Here is a 19,711-nt window from a genome sequence, read left to right on the forward strand (position 1 = left end):
GGCCCTTAATAACACCAGTCCATTATAATAAAGACTCTATAACCAAGCCAGGCTCATTTTAATCTTGTCCTTTTAAAGTACTTCTAACATTACCCATAAGTTTTCTCAGACGACATCTTTTAGGTACAGTATGTCAAGTTCATATATAGATGCTTTTCTCAATGCCATTGTAACAGACAGCAGAAACAGTTTTAAATCAGGAAAATAAGACTCAATTTTGGGTTTGTGAAGCCCTTTTGTAAAGTCAAGAAAGTTGTTAATCTGCTGAACTGAATAAAGTTTAGTCTTACCTCCAGAAGTAGGCTGTAAATCCATCACTTTATGTTCCATTAACGTTGCATCATCCTCAACTTCCTTGTTAGAACAATCCATTTGTACATTGTATTTTTTCCTCTACTCCTTCAAAGTTTTTCCTAACTGTTGCATCATCCCCAAGATATACACCTAAATATTTGAACCCATTTTTACTCCATTTTAACCCAGCAGGTTGACCATGAGGCCATTTTCCACATATGATAACTTCACTTTTTTTCCAATTAACTTTAGTGGAAGATACAGACATAAAATAATTTAAAATTTCTGTCAATTTTTTTTTTTTTTTACATCTTTTTGCTCTTTAATGAGAATAGCAATATCATCAGCATAAGCAGATAATTTAAAAAAAGGTATCACAACCTGGAACTTTTATACCCATTAAATGCTCTCTAAGCTTTATTAGAAGTGGTTCAATTGACAAACTATACAACATGCCTGAAAGAGCACATCCTTGTCCAATTCCTCTAAGAGCTTTGAAGGGAGCACATAAGTCACCATTTACCTTCAGTAGACTTTCAACATCACAATACAAGACTTTTAATTTATCAATAAACTGTTTCTTAAATCCAAAAGCTTCCAAAACACTCCATAAATAACAATGCTCTATTCTATTGAATTCTTTTTTTGGTCTATTGATATTAAACCAAAATCAACATCTAAGAGCTTACCAATCTCAAGGAAGTCCCTGATAAAAGAAATGTTGTCAAAAATTTGCCTACCTGGTACAAAATAGGTCTGATCAGAATAAATGACTTCAGCCAAAACACTACTTAATCTATTCGCTAAAGCTTTCAAAAGAATCTTATAATCACAGCATAATAGAGGGACAGGCCTCCAGTTTCCAATATCATTCAGGTCTCCTTTCTTTAGCAATAAAGTCAAAACTGCTCTCCGGCAGCTTATCGGTAATCTACCACTTTCAAGACTCTCATTGATTACTTCAAGCAGATATACACCAATCTCAGGCCAAAAAGACTTGTAAAAGTCTGTCGATAGGCTATCTATACCTGGTGCTCTGCTACATTCCATACTTTTTTTTTTGCCAACTATATTTATTAACATTTTTTGCAGATACAATATCATATACATACAGAAATGAGGAATACACTGTTCTGCTTTTTCACAACTAAGAACCAATGACCATCAGAAAAAAATATATAGTTATAAAATGACACAATAAATGTAAAAAAAAAAAATAAATAATATATAAACAGCTACAGCATAAAAAACATAACTACAAAAATAATATTTAATAATAAAAAAATTAAATAAAAATAAAAAAAATTAAAAATAAAAACCTTTATTCCTCTTCTGCTTCACGATCAATAGTGTCAATATAATTCAACAAGGGTTTCCATGTTTTGTAAAAGGATTTTAAAGACCCTTTTAATGAAAACCTAATTTTTTCTAACTTTAAACACAAAAAAATTTCTTTTATCCATCTGTCATGTGAAGGTGGAGATGTTTGTTTCCATTTAAGGAGAATAAGCCTCCTAGCCAATAATGTAGTAAAAGCCACAACGTTCTATATTGTTGAAGGCAAATTTGGCTCAAAAGGAATTCCGAATAGTGCTGTTAGAGGATTTGGAGTGGTTGATATGTTAAAAGTTTTTATTCAATAAAAGTATTGAATACCAAAACACTGTGTTTTGGGATTTTAGACCAAAACACTGTCAATTTTTGTCAAGACCAGAACATGTGTGTGTGTGATTTGCTGGGGATTGTTGACACCTATTACAAGTATTATTTCTATTTGGGTATATTTTGGCTAATCTGGCATTAGTGTAGAGTGCTCTGTAAAAATCTTGCACTGCATTAAACTGTGTTGGGCACATATTGAAGAACTATGTACAAGATTGACTATATAATCCCATTCTATTTCACTGATGGTGATCTCCAACTCTTGTTCCCATGTATTCTTGGGTTATTCAGAGGAATCAGAATTCAAGGAGTTTATTGACAGATAGATGACAGAGACTATTCCTTTTCCTTTTGAATGAGGAGGCAGATTAGGGAACTGAGTAAACTGATTTTGTACAAAATGTCTTATCTGAAAGAAGCGAAAAAGATGAGTTTTGGGAAGATTAAACTTTTCAGACAAATCTGAAAATGACAAAAAATACCTTTTTCATACAAGTCCTTAATGGTATTAAGGCCCTTGGAAGACCAGTCACGAAAAACAGAATCAGAACATGATGGTAAAAAAGATACATTATTTACTATAGGTGCTAGTGTGGATGGACTTATTAGCCCAAAGTGTTTCCTAAAAGTAACCCATATTTTAATAGTATTGGTCACCACTAAACTGTCTGAGACAATTCTACCATTTATTGGAAGCTGAGAGCAAATCACTGAATAAAAGGAAAACTTTGAGGATAACAGTTCTAATTGGGCCCAGATAGGATGTTTAGAACCTTTTGAAATGTTAGTCCAATGCAAAAGTTTCTTGATATTACAGGCCCAGTAATACTGCTGAAAATTTGGTAATGCAAGGCCCCCTTCTGACTTGGGAAATTCTAAACATTTTCTTCTTATTCGTGGATATTTGCCGCCCCACAAAAAAGAGTTAATTGCCTTATTTAAAGTTACAAAAAAGATGTGTTGATATGAATGGGTATGTGATCAAAGAGATAAAGAAATTTGGGCAAAATTGTCATTTTAATTAAGTTAATATGGCCGATTAGTGATATTGGAAGAGAGGACCATCTCTGCATATCTTGTTTACATGTTTCTAGCAGAGAGTTAAGATTTTTTTGAAAATACCTGTAACTGACTTAGTGATGAATACACCTAAGTATCAAAATCCTTCCTCAGCCCATTTAAATGGAAAATGATGTTTAGACAGTGTTTCAGCTGATAGATTGACTGGAAACATTTCACTCTTTTTGAGGTTTATTTTGTAGCCAGAAAATTTGCCAAACAAATAAAAAATTTGGAGGATCTATGGTAATAATGAAATTGGGTTAGATATATATAAGAGAAGGTCGTCAATTTATAAGATTTTCCATAGCGAGAAATTTTTGCTCACCCCGCAACCAAATGGCCAATGGTTCTATAGCCAATGCAAATAGTAAGGGTGAGAGGGGGCAGCCTTGGTGTGTACCTCGGCAGAGGGGAAAGGTTTTTGATTGGATTGAATTGGTGTGCACAGATGCCCTAGGGGCTGCGTGTAATAATCTAATCCAATTTATAAAACTTGCACTGAAACCAAATTTTTAAAAATAAATTTTTTTTTTTTTTTCAAATAAAAAACAAATACCCCCATTCAACCCTGTCAAATGCCTTTTCGGCATCGAGGGACAAAATAACTTCAGCATGTATCAGAGCTTGGAGAAAAGATAGTATTAAAAAGTCTTCTGGTATTATAAAATGAGTGTCTACCAGTCATGAAGCCAGTCTGGTCAGGAGAAATGACAGCAGGCAATACTTGCTGAAGTCGCAAGGCAAGAATCTTAGATAAAATTTTTAAATCCACGTTTAACAAAGAGATTGGCCTGTAACTACTGCAGAGTAGTGGATCTTTATCTTTTTTTAGTAACAAGGAGATGGACGCCTCAGACATGGTTGTGGGAGCTGACCTGAAAGAAAGGCTTCATTATATACTCTTTTTAAAATTGGAGCTAAAACTGAAGAAAAGGTTTTAAAAAATTCAATGGAAAAGCCATCAGGGCCAGGGGATTTACCATTTTGAAGTAAATTAATTGCTTCTTGTACTTCAACAATAGACACATGCCTGCCCAGATCATACTTGGATTCATAATTTGCACAGGGGAATGTTAGTTGGTCAAAAGGAGTTTGGTTATTCCATAGTTTAGAGTCGCATTCTGAGAAATAAAGATCTTTGTAATATTCTGAAAAAATCTAATTAATTTCCTCTGGGTCGGAAACTATGTCACCCTTAGCGGATTTAATTTTGGGAATCAATCTTGATGTGCGGGCGGTTCGAGATTGAAATGCAAGCATTTTGCCAGCTTTTTCAACAAATTCAAAAAAATGCTGCTTAGTACTCAAGAGTAGCTTTTCAACTTTATGCGTTAGAAGTAAATTGCACTCAGAATAAAGCTGAAGCCGTTTTTTATACATTGTGGGTGATGGGTTTAAAGAATTCTGGAGGTCTAGCTTAGAAAGTTGGTCAGATATTTCTTTCAATTTAGAATTCTCAGATCTCCTTGACTTACAATCATATGAAATTATTTGTCCTCATATATAACATTTAAATGCTTCCCATAATGTATTGTTATTAACAGAATTGTTGTCATTGATTTCAAAATATGAATCTATATGAGATTTGAGGAAATCTTTGAAACTGTCATCAGAGAGCAAATGTGAACAAAATTTCCATTGTTTAAAATAAGACCTGTCTTGTGGGAACATTAAATCTAATGAGGTAGGAGCATGATCAGAGATGACAATGCTATGATAGTCACAAGAGCTGACAGAGTGCATTAGTCTGTTATCTAAAAGAAAAAAAGTCAATTTGTGAATAAGAATGGTGTACATGCGAAAAGTAAGAGAAAACTTTATTAGTTGGAAATCGTGATCTCCAGTAAACCTTCAGGCCAAGTTGTTTAGTATAAAATTCTAAAAGTTTACTAGAGCTGGACAATGTAGCCTGTTTTGAAGAAGACCTGTCCAATGTAGTATTTTGGACTAAATTAAAATCTCCCCCCATGATTTTGTGGTGGCTATCTAAATTTGGAAGTTTAGAAAAAAGATGAGTATAGAATGCATCATTGTCCCAATTCGGGCCATATACACAAACCAGAACAACTGGGATTGTTTGTAGAATTCCAGAGACAATTACATAACGACCATTTGAATCTAAAATCATTGTTTCTGGTTCAAAAGCTGTGTTCTTATGTACAAGAATTGCTGCACCCCTTGCCTTGACACTAAATTTAGAGTGAAAACAGTAACTAATCCATGCTTTCTTAAGGCGTGAAACATCTGCAGTTCGAAGATGTATTTCTTGTAAAAAAATAATATCTCCTTTAAGAGACTGTAAATGTGAAAAAACTTTTTTGGTCTTAACAACATTATTTAAACCTTTTACATTCCAAGAAATAAAACGAATATTTATTTTAGATCTTTTGGAATTACCAGCCATTTGAAATCACAAATAACTGCTCTAAGAGTTTGATCCAGCTGGTGCGAAGCAGAAATAGGCAAAAGAGGAAAAAAGGAAAATAAACAAATAAATAAAGGGAAAAAAAGTAAGCAACAACCATTTCCATTAAAAAAAGACAAAAAACAAAAACTAAGCCAACAACCCCAAATCACCCTTAAACCAGCAAACAGTATAACTTGCGTATCTACAGATACCATGCTTCCTTATTTACTTCTATTTAACCTACAAACCTTATATTTCCCCAGAAACACATTGTAACCCTATACACGCAAAGTATTATACATATTTTTAACAAACCATCACGAAGAAATTATTCTTATACGACGGTTGTATTATTGCTTATGGAGGTTAGAGCAAACTAAACAAAACGTTAGGGAAGAGCATTGTTAAACAAGTATTAGATTAGTACAGCTCCCAAACATAATAGTTCCAATAACATAACGTATTTCACAGTTTCTTTATGATTTCACTGATGTCTCACCCAACATATGATTAAGAACTGCTGTGGAGGGATTCTAGATATTGCTTGCCCTCCTCTGCCGACGCAAACCACTTGATATTTCCTTCTTTGCTTGTTATTCGAAGTCTCGCCGGGTACAAAAGAGCCGGTTTAAGTCCTTGTTTGTACATTTCGGCAATAACTTTGCGGTATTAAACACGTTGTTCCATTACTTCAGGACTGTAGTCTTCGTAGATTGCAATTGCTTTGGCTTGATATTGTAGCTCGCCTCGTTTTTTATGTGCCTCGCGAGTGACTTTGTCTTTTAGTTGGTATCGATGAAAGCGGACCACGACTGCCCTTGGTCTCTCTTCTGGTTTTGGTTTGGCGATGAAGGACCTGTGCGCACGGGTCACCTTTATATATATAAGTCACCTTTATATATATATATATTTATATATTTGTATATTTTTCATGCTATACAGATATTGTAAAGGACACAATCAATTATAGCAGCTAATTATCAACTAGTGTTGAAATAAGCAGCTGAAGAGCCCAACTAAAGCAGATGCTGACTTACATCATGGTCACTTCAAAAGAACAACAGAAATGTCATAAAGAGCTTTTATCCACATGACAGAAATAAAGTCAGAGCTCAGTAATGTGTGAAGCTTCTGATGTTAGTGGAGTTGTTTAATGATCTCTGCTGAGATCTTCATTTTTATTGTGTAATTATTTTGATTATTATAATTTAATTAAGAGTTTTATTTTCTGTTGATTTCATCTTTGGTTTTGGCTGTAATTTGTGTTTTTATTTCCTTCAGTGATTCTGCTGTTAACAGTTGTTCATCAATTTATCCTTTAATTAGACTCTTAATTATCTGATTAACTTCATCACTGCCTGAGTGTTCAACCCTCTGTAGTGAGGACACTAGTGAGGAGTTTGCTCTGGGATTTAAGGGGTTAAATGTGTTTGATGAAAAATACAGACTGTGGAATGTATTTGATGTATATGTATATGAATTTACAAATTTTTCTTAAATTGCCGGCATTTTTCTGTAAATTTAACAGCTTTTTTTAACAGTGTAAATAAATTACAGCTAAATTATAAATGTTGTGTGGATTGAACTAAACAACATTACCTTTATGTAACTAACTTAAGTTTACTCAAATACATATCCTTTCTTTAAGGTAACTTAACTTGGTTATGTGGAACCTGTTGACCTAAAAAAAGTTAATTAGAGCCAACATATTTTTTTTTTTGAGTGCACCATTGTGGAGGATAGTAGCATCTATGTTCAAATCCAATATGAACTAAGAATAGCTAATGATGTGCTGCATCTTCTTTTGTTTTAAAGTAACTGTGTAGTTATTAATGCAGTGAAAATCTGTTTGCTAATTATACACATGTGAACACATTAGTACTTTGAATGATTTTACGTTTTTGCGAACTGAGCATTGTATTTGTTAATGAAATACGGTTATTTTCTGTAAATATAAACTGTCCTATTAAACTTCCGTATTTTTCCTTGTAACACCTGCTGGTATTTTTCTGTAAATTTAATAGATTTTTTTAACAGTGTAAATAAATGAAAGCTAAATTATTAATGTTGTGTTGATTGAACTAAACAACATTGCATTACCTTTATGTACCTAACTTAATTCACTCAAATAATTATTCTTTCTTTAAGGTAACTTAACTCGGTTACGTGAAACCTGTTGACATAAAAAAGTTATTTAAAGCCAACATATCATTTTTTTAGTGTGGGTCTATTTGAAAAAGGTGTGTATGGAAAAGACCTCAATAAAGATGCCTCCTCTTCTCTTTCTCTCGCGTTTGCTAAATCCTCTTGTCCACTCATTTTTGATCTATGACAAATACTAACGTAATGTTACACTGCAGTCCACTCAGTTAAGTGCGGGTTATTTCAAAACTGACATTTCCGCGCTTGACCAATTACAGCATTCTGTTTAGTTAAAGAAAGAAAGAAAGACAATTTAAATATAATAATAATATATTAATATGTGATAGCGATTTTTTTTTTGCTCAGAGGGATTACAGTTGTCTGAGCAATATAGGTTTTACAGAGAGGGAGGCACCTTTATTAAGGCTAAACATTATTAAATACCCACGAGGGACTTGTGACTTTATCACATTTGCATTATTTTTTAAAAATGTTTCCTTCCTGTTAAAAATAAATATATTTCCAATGTGATATGTAATGGGGAGAAAAAAAGTAGCATGATTTCAGCCGATAGATTCGAACCAGGTTGATGATCAATCGCGTCAAAAGATGTTGCTCTGCGCTCTACGAGGTACGCCAATCAGGCTGTACTAATGATTTGCTCTTTACTCATATATATCCATCAATCAGGCATCAAAGGGTGTAAACCGTGAACAGCTTATTCCAACTAGATGCGCTATTTGAAATTAGCCTAAAAAGACACTCTGAAATTGTTTTTTTTTCTCCCCCTTCGCAGGGGCCCCAAGTGCGCACGGGCCCCTGGGCCTGTGCCCATAAGGCCCATTGGTTAATCCGGCCCTGGTTCCGCCCATGTGCGCGAGGCAGACAGGTCTGTACAATTACGTAATTTATCAGCTTAAATATATCAGCCTAATTTAGACATCGGAGTGATAACAATAATCTTAAAAATAGCATCTATCGGCCGATAACGATATGGCCACCGATGTATCGTGCATATTGTGAAAATAAAAATAGGTGCTAGAAAAAGTGCCTAAAATTCCTTGATTTTCATTAGGCTGTGACTGTATGAACCTTGTATGAAATCAGTGTAACGTTTCAATTGTGAGGTGATAGTAAATTAAGTGATGGTCAATTCTAAGCTCTCTTGGTTGTCAGGTCATGTGTTGTATGTTGCTGAACTGTATTCAAATGGTATAAATGTACAAACACTACATTTTGAAATTTATCTGTAGTATGTCAATTTAGTTTGTTTGTGCTGCGTTCATAGACTTTAGAAAACAACGCTCATTTGTTTGATTTCTCTTCAAGAAGCTGCACAAGCCTCACAAATTTAAGGTCCTTGCAACCCAGCTTGAAAAAGCTTGAGAACCCCTGGTTTAAAACATTTGGGATGTCAGTACATATATCAGAAATATGTTTTTATATTTTAACAAATATGGTAGTATACGTAAACATAGTGTCTCTTTAGTCAAACTGTGTGTTACTTAAAAACCCATCTAAAGATCAGATTTGTGCTTTAGATAGTTACATTTTTACTTTCACATTTTTACTTTGACTTGTTATACGTTATAAGTGTTAGAAACATGATTAACCATACCAAAGAACTGAATAACTTTTTTATTTTTTTCTCTTTCTTTTACTAAGTGGTCAGTTTGCTATCGTGAAATGCTGCAAGGAGAAGAGTACTGGTATGGAGTATGCTGCAAAGTTGATTAAAAAGCGACAGCATCAGGCAAGCCGGAGAGGCATTCAACGAGAGGAGATTGAGAGGGAAGTGAACATCCTCCAAGAGCTTCAGCACCCCAATATCATTGCAATGCATGACCTTTATGAGAACCGCACTGATGTGACGCTTGTCCTGGAGCTGTAAGTCAGAATACATCCTCCCACATTTATGAAAAGTTAGAATTATTCATTTAAACAGCCATCTTTACTCCTCACTACATTATAAGTTGTAACTATTACAGGCTCCATACTCTACACCAGCCTTTGTGTTTAGTTTTTTTTCTTTATTGATTCTCTGTTAAATTTAAGATTTTATGTGTTTAACACCTTAATTTCAAGTACTATGTCCTGATAATTTTTTTCACTAACTAAAATTCCTGCTGGCCTCATCTGAGGATCCCAAACTAACAGTTGCTTAACTTTAACTGATTCATTGGGTCATGTGCATTAGTGGCCAGAAATGATAAGACAGGCCGTTGACAGCTTATCTCCTCAGGTCACCGGCTCACCACCCAGGCCGACTCAGTGCGAGTTGGTCTTTTCTCTCAAACCCAACACCTACTCTAATGTTCGTGCCAGAGTGGCGTTCGTTATTTCCATGCTGACCGGGCGAGCCAGAGACTGGGCAGCGGCTTTATGGTAGGCCAATTCTGATTGTTGTCATCACTTCTTCAGTTTTAAGCCGGAGATGATAAAGGTGTTTGATCAATCAGTCCACGATCATGAGGCCTCGCATCTCCTCTCCACTCTTCGCCACGGACGAGGATCAGCAGCGGACTATGCAATCGAGTTCCACACTCTGGCAGCCACGAGCGATTGGAACGAGCCCGCTCTCGCGGCCTGTTTTCTAAAAGGTCTCAGCGCTGAGGTTTAGGAAGAACTGCTGGCTCACGATCTTCCCACTCGTTTAGATCCACTGGTTGAACTGGCACATCGAGTGGATAAACGCCTCGACCGCCGCAAACATCTCTTCTGTTCCTCACCTGTGTTTTCTGCCCCTCGTACAGGTCCTTTCTCTCTGACGTCACTGCCAGACACCGAGTTCATGCAACAGGGTACCATGCACCTCTCCCAAGTGGAGCGACAGCGCCGTCTAGCGGCAAGACTTTGCATGTACTGCGGGGGTGACGGACATTCACCCTGAGATGTCCTTTAAAGCAGTCTGGCTTATCAGCTGTTGGAGGTGTACAGATGAGCGCAACCACTTCATCTTCATCACTCATGTCCTGTACGTTGCTGAACGTCACTTTACACAACAGGGATTCGTCCATTTTCTGCATGGCGTTCGTTGGTTTTTGTGCAGAGGGGAACTTTATGGATGAGAAATGGGCCAAAGACAATAAGATACCTTTTCAGACACTAGACCCTCCTCTCACCATGTACTCTCTTGATGGACAACCCCTGACCAGGGTCAACATTGTCACTCTTTGTCACTTTGTCTCAATCTATCTGGTTATCACAAGGAGACAATTTCATTTAAGTTATTTCGTTCTCCTTTCACACCATTAGTTTTAGGTCATCCTTGGCTTATCCAACATAATCCTCACATAGACTCGTCTAAAGGGACAATATTTACATGGAGTGTACCTTGTCATGTCAAATGCCTCGTATCTGCTGTACCTGCTGTGTCTTCTGTTTCTGTGTTACAGGAGGAGCCCGGACATTTATCCGGTGTTCCAGAGGAGAACCACGATCTGCGAGTGGTGTTTAGCCACTTACAGGCCGCCTGTCTCCCTCTGCATAGTCCGTATGACTGCAGCATGGATCTCATTCCAGGGGAGCACTCCTCCTCGCGGTAAGCTCTATTCTTTATCCGCTCCCAAGCGCCAAGCCCTTGAGAAGTATTTTTCGGAATCGCTCGCTGCAGGTACTATAGTCCCATCAACCTCTCCGCATAGACTATAGATGGTTAAATACGGTTAATACGGAGGGTTAAATAGGGTTACGGCTTTAGCCTTTGATGTTCTACAGGGCGCTAAGGTTTTCACCATGTTGGATTTACGTAACGCCTACCACTTAGTACGCATTAAACAAAATCATGAGTGGAAAACAGTTTAAAACCCTGCTCGGCCACTTCCCTTCGGTCTAGTAAATGCTCCCTCCGTATTCCAAGCTCTGATTAACGATGTGCTTCGGGACATGCTTAATGTCTTAGTTTTTGTATACTTAGACAATATCCTAGTCTTTTCTCCTAACCTCTCCGTTTCCATCCAACATGTCCGCTTCGTACTACAACGCCTGCTGAAGAATCACCTTTTTGTAAAGGCAGAGAAGTGTGAATTTCATGCCAAATCAGTTACCTTCTTAAGGTCCGTTATCTTGGAGGAGGGGATCAGTTTGGATCCCTCGAAGGTGGGCGTGGTAATCGATTGACCCGTGCCCGACTCACGGACAGCATTGCAAAGATTCCTTGGCTTCGCCAATTTCTACCACCGTTTCATCCGAAACTTTAGTCAAGTTGCCTCCCCGCTGACTGCGCTTACATCCACTAAGATTCAATTCGCTTGGACCCTGGCAGCTCAAACAGCTTTTGAACGCCTTAAGGAGCTTTTCTCCACTGCTCCCATCTTTGTTATTCCCGATCCGTCACGCCAGTTTATCCTCGAGTTAGACGCGTCTAGCGTGGGTGCTGTTTTATCACAACGGGCAGAGGATGACCAGGTCCACCCGTGCGCTTTTTTCTCTCATTGCCTCTCTCCCAATAACGATGTGGGAGATTGCAAACTCCTTACTGTACGCTTGGCCATCGGTGAATGGCGGCAATGGTTAGAGGGATCGTCTGTACCATTTGTTGTCTGGACTGACCACCGAAATTTAATTTTCATTCGCTCGGCCAAGCGACTCAATGCTAGACAAGTGCGATGAGCTCTTTTCTTTAGTCGCTTTGATTTCACGATCTCATAAAGACCCGATAGCAAGAACATTAAATCAGATGCGTTGTCACGTCAATTTAATACCACCGAAGACGAGCAACCTCCCAAAACCATTCTTCCTGAGAGGAGAGTGATAGGCGCAGTTATGAGGAAGATATTTACAATTCACATCACATTTCTGCAAGGAGTTTTGTCGGCAGATAGGGGCCACGGTTAGTTTGTCATCCGATTCCATCCCCAAACGGGCAGGCTGTACGTGTAAACCAGATCCTTGGCCGTCTCCTCCACACTTTAGTCGCCCACAATGCAGCCTCCTGGTGCGAGCAGTTGGGTTGGGCTGAATATGCCTATAATTCACTGCCCACATCAGCCACTGGGCTCTCCCCCTTTCACTGTTGTTTGGGCTACCAACCTCCCTTATTCTCCTTGCAAGAACCTGAGGCTTCTTTCGCCTCCTTACAGGCTTTCATTAGATGATGCCGACGCACTTGGCAAAGAGTGTGTAGATCACTATTTCAGACTCGCAAATGAACACGTCGCAGTGCCAATCTACATCATAAGAAAGCCCCCCGATATGTCTGCGGTCAGAAAGTCTGGATATCCCTCTGCAGACTCCCTCTCGTAAACTCACTCAAAGATTTATAGGACCCATTTCTATCTCTAAGAACATCAACCCTGTAGCTGTCCGCCTCCGTTTACCCCACTCAATGCAGCGCGTTCATCCCGTTTTTCACGTTTCTTGCATTAAGCCCATTATACGCGCTCCCTCCAGAACGTCCCCCTCCTCCCATCCTGCTCTTGTCAATGATAACCCTATTTTTACTGTTAAGAAGATTCTTGCCTCACGTCCCCCTGGCAGGGGTTTTCAGTATCTTGTTGATTGGTAGGGATACGGTCCTGAGGAGAGGAGTTGGGTGGCGGCCCGGGACATTTTGGACCGCTCGCTGATCGAGGACTTCTTAAGCTCTCGGCAGTCTCTCTCTGGGGGCGCCAGGGGTTGACCCACGGGAGAGGGTACTGTTACGGGTCAGGTTTGATCTAAACTTCTGTGTTGTTAACATCAGCTGTTTCTCCTTTCAATCAGCGCTGGTGCGCAAGCATTACTCACCTGTTTCCATTTGAGTCTATTTAAATCCCTTGAAGGTAACCGATTGGCCCGTGCCCGATTCACGGACAGTGTTGCAAAGATTCCTTGGCTTCACCAAATTCTACCACCGTTTCATCCGAAACTTTAGTCAAGTTGCCTCCCCACTGACTGCGCTTACATCCACTAAGATCCAATTCGCTTGGACCCCGGCAGCTTTTGAATGCCTTAAGGAGCTTTTTTCCACCGTTCCCATCCTCGTTTTTCCCGATCTGTCAGGCCAGTTTATCCTCGAGGTAGACGCGTCTAGCATGGGTGCTGTTCTCTCAGAGGATGACCAGGTCCATCCGTGCGCTTTTTTCTCTCATCGCCTCTCTCCCGCCGAGCGCAATTACGATGTGGGACCTCCTCCTTTTTGTCTCACTATATATACCTGCCCCTTCTTGTTACTCTTTGTCGGATTATTGTGCTGATTAAAGCCTACAGACCTGCTCCCTCTCTCTAGTGAACTTAACATCTCAATCTTGTCTAGTCTAGTTACTTTGATTATCAACTTATCGCTTTGCTTACCTGTGATCTGAACAGTCTCCTTGCGGCTGATTCCCAGCTCCTCACCTGCGCTCGCCAGCTACAGCCCTCGCTTTGCTCCAAGGGAGCCGAGGTGGATCACCAGTTGCTCTCACTCCAGTCTGCGTTCTCCCATGGGTGGTTGGAGATCGGCAGCTGCTTTATTTCATCATTTCTTGCGAATAAACTCTTAATTTTGAACTGAACTCTTTCTGTTTTCTATCCAAGTCTGACAAGGCAGAGTTTATATATATATATACATACACACACACACACACACACACACACACACACACATATATATATATATATATATATATATATATATATATATATATATATATATAGTATTTGTATTTGTATTCGAGTAAAATTCAAAATGGCGCAAAAATATATATTTTTTCTATTACACTTCTAATTTACATTATAGTGAAATATTGTTTAATTATACCCATTATATAAATTATAGACATGCAATATTGGTTGTTGTTTTTGAACATGTGACAAGAAACGTCATTGAAAAGAAAATAACATAGAAGCCATTATCTCATCCATGGTTAAACCAACAACTAATAAAATACCATTGTGAATATTATGAACCCCACCACCACTGTTCTTGTTGAAGGACATTGAAAAGACAGAATAAAAACAAATAATACTTCAAAAAAAAAACTGTTCTTCTTCTGAAAGAACTTTTTTCCAATGGACAGAATTCCAAAAACTAAAATTCACTAAATAAATCTAAATAAAACCCTGCCTGGGAGATCTGGCAGAACAAAAGTATTCTATATAACAATAAAAGTTGCAGCACTGCTATTGTCATCTGCCAGCCACAAAACAGACACAAAGTTTTTTTTTTTTTTTTTTATGTTTGAAACTGACTTGCTGGGGCAGAATGTGGCTGTGTTGATGGTTTGGTGCTTGTGGAGGATTTAGCAGACCATAGCTGTGCTGATTGAGGGGATTGATGCTTGTGAGGGGTTCACAGACAGTATCAGGAGAGGATGCTTTTAGTTCCTGTGATAATACATTACATAGAAGGTTGTGCGGTGGCACAGTGAGTAGCACTGTCGCCTCACAGCAAGAAGGTTGCTGGTTCGAGCCCCAACTGGGTTCTCCCCATGTTGGCGTGGGTTTTCTCCGGGTGCTCCGGTTTCCCCCACAGTCCAAACACATGCAATACAGGTGAATTGGGTAAGCTAAATTGTCCTTATTGTATGTTTGTGAAAGAGAGTGTATGGATGTTTCCCAGTGCTGGGTAGCAGCTGGAAGGGCAGCCACTGCGTAAATCATATGCTGGATAAATTGGTGGTTTATTCCACTGTGGCAACCCCAGATTGATAAAGGGACTTAGCCGAAAAGAAATGAATGATTATGCATAGAAGATGTTGACAGATGTTTAATATCTCTGCCTCTGCTGATTTCACTTTTGCACACATTATACAGTATCAGTTTGTTTTATCTGCAGCTCCACTGACTGTAAAATTCTTCCACAAAGAACATGAAGTTTTTTTTTGACTGTTGGAGGACCAAGAAATGGCTCAGATACATTCTCACTCTTTTTCTATTCGGGTGCCCAAATGTATTTGAGGAGTTTCAAGTTAATAAAAAGTGACGGGAAGCTACGCTAAGGTTAACTAGCCTATAGCTTATATCTTGCTGTCTGCAAAAGACAGTAATGTAGACGTACCATATAACTCCCATAAGTGCATACTATTCGACACAACTGCAAAAGCATCATTTTAACCTTTATAAAAGAACGTTAACGTTACTCTGTCAACAGTCCATTGTCTAAATTACCGCGCAAACAGAGCTAAAGTTGCGTAAACAGAGCACCCGATTGCAAACTTCAAAAATGCAGTGTAATGGAAAATCCTGATCAAACTCCGCTACAAGTTTATAAACTGCATCTGGAAACCAATTAAGGTACAAAAATCTATTTAACAAAAATAGTGATGCAGTTAAGTATTTTTTTCGCTCAGCCGAGCCTTCTCTGTCTGTATCTGTGGAGAAGCTTGTGCCAGACACATTTTACCTCCGCCCCGCCCTCCGACTACTGACTGAGCGTGTCTCTGTGTCTCTCTCTCTCTCTCTCTCTCTTTCTCTCACTCACTCACGCGGCATGCACTGTGGTCTCATGAGGAAACGCTGCTTTTTGATATAATGTTTTTCTTGCTCCCGAATACAAATAGTTTTTCAAGTATTTGTTCGAAATAAGTATTCATAAAAAACACGCTATTCGTGCCTTTCCAAATACCGTATTCGGGTTCGGCTCCACCCTTATTATATATATATATATATATATATATATATATATATATATATATATATATATATATATATATATATATATATATATAAAAAAAACTGACACTTTGATGGAGAGAGTTTCAATCCGTACTCCCTTAACTGCTGGAGCACACGGAGAAGCCTAGCTTCGTGCTCCTCCAATGTGGCTGAAAAAACAATTACATCATCCAAAAAGACTAAAACTTCCTGGAGATTGAGACTGCCCATGCACTTCTCCATTAACCTTTGGAAGGTACTAGGAGCGTTAGTGATGCCCTGAGGCATACGATTAAACTCGAAAAATCCCAAAAGGACATACAAAAGCAGTCTTTGCTCTGTCACACTCTTCCATTTCAATCTGATAATAACCAGACTTAAGATCCATTTGGAACCTGTAAGAGAGGAGAAAGCTTCTTCAACGTTGGGAAGTGCATAGGCATCCCGAATTGTCAAGGAATTCAGCTTTCTGTAATCAATACAAAGGCGGATATCCCCATTCTTTTTGCGAATAACCACAATTGGGGAGGAGTACGGAGACTCTGATTCGCGAATCACACCAGCTTCAAGAAGAGCCTGCAAATGTCTCCTTACAGCCTCATAATCGTTAGGGTGGATAGGGCGGGACCTTTGCTTAAATGGTGTTTCATCTGTCAGTTTTATGTGGTGTTTCACCTTGGATGTATGCCCAAAGTCAAGATCGTGTTGAGCAAAAACATCCGCATATGCAATTAGACTCTGTGTCACTCTGTTCTTCCATTCCTCTGGAAGAGGAGAATTACCGAAATCAAATGTCAGGCTAGATGGGCCATCCTCATGAATTGGCTGAGGGGAAGCAGAGCAACAGTTCACGTTAGCAACCTCTTTCTTTGAGACAATAATGCAGTGTGAAGGCAGTGTTATGTCATGCTCTGATTCATTTCTGACCCACACGGGTAGTGTATAAGTGTTCTGCTTAGGCACGGTCACAAGACAACATTCCACAAGGATTCCTCCAGGCAAGGTAGATAATGCTGGCTGTTCGATAACAGCATACTCATTGGAGGCGTAAACCTTAGCACATCCATCAAGAAGAACTCTTCCTTGAGCAGGTATAACATTCTTTACTTTGCCTTTCAGAGTCACCATACCAATCTTCCCCGTTGAGCTGACATGGTTTCTGCTCTTCAAGGTATGAAGGATTTGTCTATAGCCATATACAGGGGAAAGACTGTTAGATTGTCTGCCAGAGCAAGGCTCATCATACAAGACATCAAGGGCATTTGTCCCAATGAGTACAGGAATGTCGCTGTTACTGCGTAGATCAGGAATGATTAAAGCTAGGGTCGAAATTTCAAGCTCATCTTTGACAAAGTTTGCTGGGAACTTTAGGCTAATTGGCACATAGCCCAAGTATGGTACATTTTGTCCATTAGTACATTCAATGTCAAGACCTTCAATTGGTTGAATTGGCTGCTCTGCTAGATAACTCTCATAGAAGGAAGCAGAGACAGTGGTCACTTGAGACCCAGTGTCGAGGATGCAATTACAGTTCACACCCGACACTTTAACATCAGCTGTACATTTTTGACCAATTAAACCTTTAGGGAGTCGGGGTTGATTCTCAACGTTATGTGACTGTACTGATAATTTCATCAAAGACTTTTCCGGAGGACATTTCAGTGTACTACTAGTCCCTGACAGTCCTGTATCAGGAACTGATTTCAGATTAAATGTTCGTTCTGTTGCATCCAGACCTGTTTCCTTTGTCTGAACTCCACACGTTTTTTTTCGACTAGTGCAGGGTTGGGATCATTACTGCAGGACGGCGCTATGTGCCCATCTTCACCACACTTGAAACAATACCCTGGTTGGGGCTCTTTTTTTGAGTTTTGACTCTAATTGTTCCTCAGCAGGAACCTTGGGTTTGGGTTTTACCTTTTTACTGGATTTTGAGGGAGTCTGATTTACATTAATGTTTAAGGATGCTTTCAGGGAAGCTACCTGTGTTTGTAATTTTGCAATCTGCTTTTCAAGCTTGTTTGTTTCAGTGTGGTGTGTTCTGTCTGCAGCGGCTGGCATGTCAGTATCAGTGGCATATTCTTCAACCATCTGAGCATTTGCCTGTGCTTTGGCTTTAGTGAAGCCCAAATGCTGTTTCATCCGGCTAGACTTAGCAGCTTGACGGTCCTCCTCAGTGCGCAGCAGAAACAGCAGCTCTGCAAATGAGGGGGGATTCTTCTTTTTGTGCTCAAGCTGAAGGCTGGTAATCAAAGCATTATTCCAGCAGCCCCTACAAAACTGTTTAAGCAACTGACAGTCAGACTCACTGGCTGCGATCCCACTTCGTTTCACCACTTTGCTCAAAACTGTTTGCAGTCTTTGTAAATAGATAGAAGGCTTTTCACCTGAATCCTGATTAGTACTCAAGAACCGTGCAAAAAGCTTATCTCCATCATCAACAGTATCGTATGCAGAGTCAAGAAGATGCAAGTAGTCTTGTGGGGAGGCTTGTGGCCCAAGATGCTTCACTATGTGAGCAGCTGGTGGAAGGAGACTCTCAACTATTTTTCGAACTGTGTGCTTGTCAGACAGGGTGGCGTCAGTAAGGAAAAACTCAATGTTGTTCCTCCATGTGTCATAGTCGGACTCAGAAGGAGGACAGGGGAGTTTCCCAGAGAAAGGCCTTAGCCCGACACGATCATGGAACTGAGAAGAGAAGGCACTGTTTTTAATAACATGCTCAACCACTACTTTCTGGACTTCAGGTGTGGTAAGCTGTTCAGGGGATAAGCAAAAACTTTGTGTCTTTGAAGCAATTGTTTCCCCACTATCAGGGATTTTACATGAATCAGCTCCATGAGAAGAAGGCAATTCAGAGTCTAGTGGTATTGGCGGATGAGAGTCAGAAGCTAGTAGTTCGGCTTGGGCTTTAGCATTTATGTCTTGAAAGCTTTGAGCATCAGCATCTATTTGTGATTCAAGGGTAGACTTAATTTCAGCAGATTCTTGAAGTTTAGCCAACTCATCTTGCAAAAGCTTCTGGAATTCTGTCCCACTTCGTTTTGCAATATCCTTCAACTCAGCTAAGTAAGAGTGGGTTAAGCTTGAACTTTTGTCAGCTACATAAAGCTCAGAAAGCAGCTGAATCTGATGGGTAATGTCTGGATTGCTGCTTTGTCTTTTGCAAGGCAATGTATCCTGCAAGAGCTGAATGGGTGCACCTGATGTAAATTCTACGATAGCTGTGTCTTTAAATTGAGGGTCCGTGCTCGATACTTTTATTGCTCTGCTAATGGAACCGAATGTTCGGTATTCAAAAACTTCATTATCTTCCTCACCCCCAGTTAATCCACCTATTAAAAGTGAATTAGGTACTTTAACATTTTCTGACTGAATTACTTCCATTGTTGTTGTTTTTCTTTGTTTTTGTTTTTTTGACAATCAAATTATTTTGCTATAAGCAGTTACCAATGTTTTCAAATGAGTGCAATAAAAGAGTTAATTGTTGAACATTCAACCGAAAACAAGCTTAAACTCCTCCTGGCTGGCTCGCCACGTTTATGTAGCACTTTTAGATTTGGACCAGCCCTATTAGTACCACAATAT

The 19,711-nt window shown here is 39.1% G+C and overlaps 1 protein-coding gene across 1 annotated transcript in view; it reads left to right on the forward strand.

The window, feature by feature from the left end:
• The window catches only part of dapk2b (death-associated protein kinase 2b), a 158,272-nt gene that overhangs the window by 41,796 nt on the left and 96,765 nt on the right, over positions 1–19,711 (forward strand). The window contains exon 2 of the mRNA XM_087312398.1: positions 9,233–9,454. Coding sequence (XP_087168524.1) covers positions 9,233–9,454 — 222 coding nt within the window. The remainder of the gene's footprint in view (positions 1–9,232; positions 9,455–19,711) is intronic.

The sequence above is a fragment of the Danio rerio genome, chromosome 25 (assembly GCF_052040795.2).
Source record: "Danio rerio strain M-AB ecotype USA chromosome 25, GRCz13ab, whole genome shotgun sequence".
Taxonomy (NCBI): domain Eukaryota; kingdom Metazoa; phylum Chordata; class Actinopteri; order Cypriniformes; family Danionidae; genus Danio; species Danio rerio.